The sequence below is a fragment of the Poecilia latipinna genome, unplaced genomic scaffold, assembly GCF_001443285.1.
Source record: "Poecilia latipinna isolate Pla-1442-1.1 unplaced genomic scaffold, P_latipinna-1.0 Scaffold4151, whole genome shotgun sequence".
Lineage (NCBI taxonomy): Eukaryota > Metazoa > Chordata > Actinopteri > Cyprinodontiformes > Poeciliidae > Poecilia > Poecilia latipinna.
In genome coordinates, this window is record NW_015116767.1 from 20,220 (window position 1) to 26,378 (window position 6,159).

At 36.0% G+C, this 6,159-nt stretch overlaps 2 protein-coding genes across 3 annotated transcripts in view; both read right to left on the reverse strand.

The window, feature by feature from the left end:
• LOC106942267 (sialic acid-binding Ig-like lectin 14) overlaps positions 1-1,376 on the reverse strand; it is a 13,739-nt gene extending 12,363 nt beyond the window's left edge. The window contains exon 1 of the mRNA XM_015025508.1: positions 1,267-1,376. Coding sequence (XP_014880994.1) covers positions 1,267-1,340 — 74 coding nt within the window. The 5' untranslated portion in view covers positions 1,341-1,376. The remainder of the gene's footprint in view (positions 1-1,266) is intronic.
• A 1,268-nt stretch (positions 1,377-2,644) lies between these two features.
• LOC106942268 (sialic acid-binding Ig-like lectin 12) overlaps positions 2,645-6,159 on the reverse strand; it is a 6,925-nt gene continuing 3,410 nt past the window's right edge. The window contains exons 3-7 of one of the 2 annotated variants that reach the window (XM_015025510.1): positions 4,136-4,435; positions 3,807-4,061; positions 3,633-3,723; positions 3,149-3,188; positions 2,645-2,936 (exon numbers count right to left, since the gene is read on the reverse strand). In XM_015025510.1, the coding sequence (XP_014880996.1) occupies positions 2,700-2,936; positions 3,149-3,188; positions 3,633-3,723; positions 3,807-4,061; positions 4,136-4,435 (923 nt within the window). In that variant the 3' untranslated portion in view covers positions 2,645-2,699. Of the gene's footprint in view, positions 2,942-3,144; positions 3,189-3,632; positions 3,724-3,806; positions 4,062-4,135; positions 4,436-6,159 lie in introns of both variants that reach the window. The other variant, XM_015025509.1, reaches the window with a different exon arrangement.

A 6,159-nucleotide genomic window follows, 5' to 3' on the forward strand; every position in this document is an offset into this window, starting at 1 on the left:
AGTGTCATAATTTACCGAATGACGCTTTATGACAACAGTCATAAATATTCATGAAGGCTGATTCATGTTCGTGACAGGTGGGTATGACAGTGTCATGTCAGTCTTATTCAACCCCCTTCAAATAAAGTGTTACCAAAATGTTAAATAATGATTAGAGTCACATCTAAAGACTATCTGGGGAAGTTGTTACCAAAATGTGGAAATTCTGAAATTAGGAAATGATTATGAGACTTCTTTTATCCAGTCAGACTTAAACATGCATAATAATGAGATTAAAGAGCAATAGGGTTAAAGCTTTTTTTTTCATGTAATAGTCAAATATGTCATTTATTATTGGTAGATTTTCAGAAAAATAACACTAGTGATTTTTTTTTATTTTGTTTTTAAACGTTAGAAGCCAGTTTCATGTGGAGCTCTTTATTTTACAAGTATATATGGTGTTGGTATGGGCATAATTATGTTTTACATGAATAATATATTTCATAAAACTGTGAAAATAACTCTCCGAGTTTCTCTGACATTCACTTTCTCTTCAATATAAGTCTCCCAAGACTTAAGGAGTGGTGAAAGAATATAATATTTTTTAACATGGTTAATCTCCTCCAAGTCGGCTGCTGTGCTTTATTTTACCTTTTGGAACAAGACAACATGCATAAATATCCTCTGGTATGTCACGTACCTTCACATATTATATAATTACATTTTGCTGCCACAAGCAAAATTCCCAGAGAAGTTTTTTTGGTGACAGTTCAGCCCTGATTCTCTTAGATTAGTAACTATTATTTTCCCTGAGGTTTTAGTTTCCCTGTGTATCTGTTTGGTTTATCCTCCTCTGCCTGAATGGAGAATAACAAGAGAACCAAAAAGAGATATTCACAGTGTTTAGTTTATTCTCCTCAATCCTCATTTATGAGAATAAACTGGTTTCTCTGTAGGTTTCCTTGTGATTTGTCTGATTTTTGTTTTAATTTCTTTTTCACTTTCCCAGGATTTCCCTAGGAGAAAAGCAGGTTTCCTTTATTATCAGTAAACATTAAAAAGAGAATATCCAAGCTCCTGTCTTCATTTTGGTTCATCTTCAAACTTACACTACATGACACAGAGCTTATGAACAACTGCAGCAGAGCTTTTTGGTAAGAAATTGAATGTAAAATTAAAAGCAACAATTTTTCAAATAAAAACAATGGCAGATTTTATAGCAAAGAAAAAGACTGGTTTAGGACAAACACATACTCAAAAGCATTTTCATGTTCAAAATTTTCTTACCTGAATATTGTGCAGATAAAACTAGAAAACTGTTTGTCTGCTTTCGTAAGAATTTCACTCAGTGAGCAAAACATCCAACAAGCAACTTCTGTGTTTGAAAGTCAGTGTCACGTCAGATTTTACAGGTGCGCTATTTATTCATCTTCTCGTTGTGAAAGAGGATGTTAGCCTGTTCATTTTTAAAACGACCGATTTAAATTTTCGGCAGCAGGAACAATGCATTTATTAGAAAAAGAACTGGATAAAAATCAGGACTGCCAGTTTCAGAGAACAAGAAAAACCACAGAGAAGCTTCGCAGAAACACCAGGCCCATAATATAATACCTCCCAAATATTCATGTCATATTGCTAAAATGTCTTATTTTGTGTTGCATTTTTATCTTTAAAGTTGCTCCTTTAATTTAAACAGTTTGAGACCAACATTTTCTCATTTGCTTTGTGAAATAATTCATTCTGCTTGACAGATATGAATTGTTATTTACACACCCATTCAAAGATGTGTAAAGAACGCCATAAATAGGTTTAAAACTTTTCTCACCTTTAAGGTGAAGCATATTCTGATACCAAAAAAAACAAAACAAATCTAGTAGAGAGAGAAATGTAAATAACAATTCTAATAAACTTATTGCATAAGAAATGTTGAGAAGTACTTACTAGAGTTCTATCAGGACATTATCTAATTGCTCAACTCAGTTTTTCTATCATTATGAAAGTAGTTCTCGTATTGAATCATTATTTGTCCGATGAACTTAAAATAGTGTGTTTACAAAGAGTCCCTGTCTGTCATGTTGGCGGTGCTTTTCAGATGAGATCAGTTTTGTAGGTCTGCTGTTGTTGGATGTAGAAGAAGAAATTTGGTGGTTATGATAGTTTGAGATGTCAAACAAATGTAAAGCAAAAAGAGCCACATGAGTATAAAATATAGCATTTATTTTAACTCCAAATTTTATTTGAAATACAGAAAACACCAAGCTCAGGAAAAATAGTACATGTTACATTTGACCAAGGCGAAAATACACAAAACATTCAATAAGATATTTGAAAATAAAGTCTGCAAAATGGCTCCCAGCTTTCCTTTTCACAGGTTGTTGGAAGAATGTAAGACCTGGTCTTGGTCTCCATGACAAATTAGGGGAGGAGTCTTTAGATAAATCATACTCCAACACGTCTGACTCTATGACATGTTTCATAAATGATTCTCTGCTTTCAACACCTTTTTTTTCTTTTCAGAAATAATTTAATGACAAGGAGATCGATCTGCAGATTCCACTATTAAAACAAAACAACAACTGAAATCTTGACAAAGTCTGAAATCAGAAGCGACAGAACAGTTAAACTAAGGATGAGCAGGTTCAGAAAAACATATCTACCATGTCTGACAAGAACTTACTTATTGCACAAAAAAGTCCTGATTTTATCTTACAAAACAAACATTATTTCTTTTTCACTTGAGCGTAGAGATTCTCTGGACTCTCAGCCGTCTGCGTTGTGGATTTCTCTGCCGTTGGCACTTTGACCTGAGCGTACACCGACGCCTGGTCGCTGTCCGGCACTGGCAACGAGGAAGCTTCAGGAGTCTTCTTTATGATGTTCACTTCTCCATAATGAACTTCTCCTTTTGTTTCTTTGCCATCTGATATCTGAATATCAGGCTCAACGCCTGTTTGACTCTGTGGGATATAAAGATAAAAAAAAGTATGTGTAGTCCTGCTTAAATATATTATTATTATTGAGACGTTTGTGCAAAACTTTAAGTTTAACTAATCTGTAATTTGAAAGTCTGGTAGGGGTAGTGATATAAAATATGCGGATGTCCGACTGGGAAATGCATATGCAGACATAAATATGAAATGCTGCATAGAGAAGATGATCATTTCCTCACCTGAGTCTGTTGAGGAGATGATTGTTTGGACTTAAAACACCTGGAAGACATGAGAGATCTGTCAGAACATTTCTGCTGTATTGGAGGTGACCGCATTAAAAGATGATCATCAATGTAATGAAATATACAGAAAACACTGGAAGATGGGAACTTATATGTAAAATGTGCATTCCATACTGTAGGTATTGCTTTTGTAAGTTTGTTGAACAAAATTTGATTTGATAACTTTCTTCTGCCTGACTTCTTTATTTTGTAATTATGTTATTTGTAATTTCTTTTTTTTTACTTCAGTCTTTAAAATACAACTTTTCCCCTCTGACCGCAGATGGAATAAAAAAGTCTTTATGTTTTGTGAATGTAAATTTTATTGTTCGAATTGGACGTGTGGAAGTCAAAGCGATTTTGAGGAGTTTGATATGAACTAATTTTTTAAGGTAACTACATCCACAAATTGCAGCATGATTTTATTAATTATGATACTCACCAAACAGTTAAAACCAGACATAAACCCATGATGATGGCCACAGATACTCCCACTGCGATTGGCACAGTGGGAAAATCTGCTTTTGGAGGACCTAAAAAAAAAGTACAGAGACAAACTGAAAAGGTTCATGATCAGAGAATATTTTCAAATGTTTGTAGTGGAGTCAAGAAATACCTTCAATGGTAATGTTCACATAGGATGTCTGATTACCCAGATCATTGATAGCCATACAGTAAAACTCTCCTCCTTCGGTAACATTGAAACTGTAAAGCTGCTCCACAGACACATTAACATCTCCATGTTCGCTGTTCCAGAACCAGGTGAATCTGGGTGGAGGTTTGGCTCTGCTGGAGCAGCTCAGCTCCACCCAGCTACCTGCTGACACCAAACCTGATGGACTGATGGATGCTGAGGTGTTTCTAGGAGCATCTGAGGAAAATGAGACACATGAACTTTATTGATCACAAACAGCTGAACCATGACCTGCTGACAGGATCACTTACATGAAACACTGAGAGTCACTTCTGTCTCTGCTGTCTTGTTTCCTCCAATCACAGGATATCTGGCAGAACAGCTGATGTTGTATCCATCATGTGTGTCTGACAGAGTGATGTTCTCCTGGATTTTAGTTGTAAAGGTTCCATCTGTGTTTTTCTCTGTTTGTCTGAGAGAGTCTTGTTGGAGATTCCAGGTGAGTTGAGGAGGTGAGTGTGGACAGGGAGTGAAAGCTGAGCAGGTTACAGTGACAGACTGATGCTCCTTCAGGTCAGAGGGAACATTAATGCTGGGACTCCAAGGAGAATCTGGTGATTCACATCAAATGCACATTTTAATAAATAAAGCAGACCTCCAATGCTCAAAACTATCAAATGTTTGTTAAAATATTTTTCATTAAGTTTAATTAATTCGATAAAAAGAAATACGCAAGCACAATTGTCCTCAAATTGATGAGACATCCATTGACATTGATCACCTTGCATTAAACAAATTGGAAGACCTAAAGGAAAACAAATGATTATTTTACACACACACACACACACACACACACACACCTACACACACACACACACATGCACCCACGCAAACATGCACAGTTGACACCAGATATTTTCAAAATCCCAATACACTTTTTTTTTCTGACTGAAATTAAATCCAGCCAAACCCTTTTTCTTTGCTTTAAATTAGCTATAATTACCAAAATTATCTCTATTTGCTAAATGAAAGAAAAATCAGCAATAACTTTTTTTTTCAACTTTCTTCAGATTCACAAGTTTACATAAACTTGTTCAGTATCAGACTTAACTGTCTTTTAAAATATATGACTTGGATCAGACCTCTTTGGATTTCCTTCCACAACCTTTTCCCAATAGTTTCCTGCTGGTGTCCGTTCCTCCTGACAGGACTGGTGAAACTGAGTCAGGTTTGTAAGCTGCCTCACTCACAGGTCTTTTCAGATCTCTGCACCTCTAACCCGTAGGACCACGATTAGGGCTTTGTGATGGCTACACACAAACACAGACTTTGTTGTCTTTAAGCCACATTATAACCACTTTGGTTGTTGTCCATTAGGAAGACCAATCTGTGCCCAAACATTTACTGCCTGGCTGAAGTCTTCAGATGTTGCTTCAATATTCCCTAACAGTGTCCTTTCCTCATGATGCCATGAGTTTTATGATGTGTACCAGTTCCTCCTGCAGCAAGCAGTCCCACATCATGATGCTGGCACTCTCATAGTTGACAGTTAAGATGATGAAAGCATCCTCAGTTCTCCTCCAAATGTAATGATTGTTATTATGGCCAATCAGTTCCACTTTCGTTTCATCAGACCACAGGATATGCTTCCAGAAATGTAGATCTTTGTCCCTGCGTGCATCTGCAAACTGCAATCTGGCTCTTAATGCTTCTGTTGAAGTAAAGGTTTCTTTCTCAGTGAGTGGCCTTTCAGCCCATGTTGGTACAAGGCATGTTTTTCTGTGTATAATCATATTTAAGATTCTTTAGCAAAATCTACACCAGGGCTTTGGCTTTTGTTCTGGGGTCAATCTAAACATTGTGGACCAAAAGTCATTCTCCTTCGTGAGCAATATGATCATTGGGCATTCCCACATTAGCATGTAATTGTTTGAACAAATGAATGTGGCATATGCAGTCATAGGTAGGTTGTTCACAAGAAGGAACCCGACTTGTGCAGCTGCACAGTTCCCTTCCTGATGTCTTAGCTGATTTATTTTGACTTTTCTATTGTGTCAAACAATAAAGCAGTGTGTTTAAGGTGTGACCTTGAAATGCATCAAAAGGTGTTCCTCCAATTCATTCAAATGTGTTAGTTAACCCATCATAAGTTTGTAGAAGAAAGCCCAAAAATACTACACATTTAGACAAATATCATACATTTTGACAGACAGTTATCCCAAATACTGACCAAATGTATGTAAACATATCAATGTGAGGAAATTTACAAAAATGGTATTTAAAAAAGTATAACGCATTTTGGCAAGTCTAACTGAGGTAAAACAATATATATATA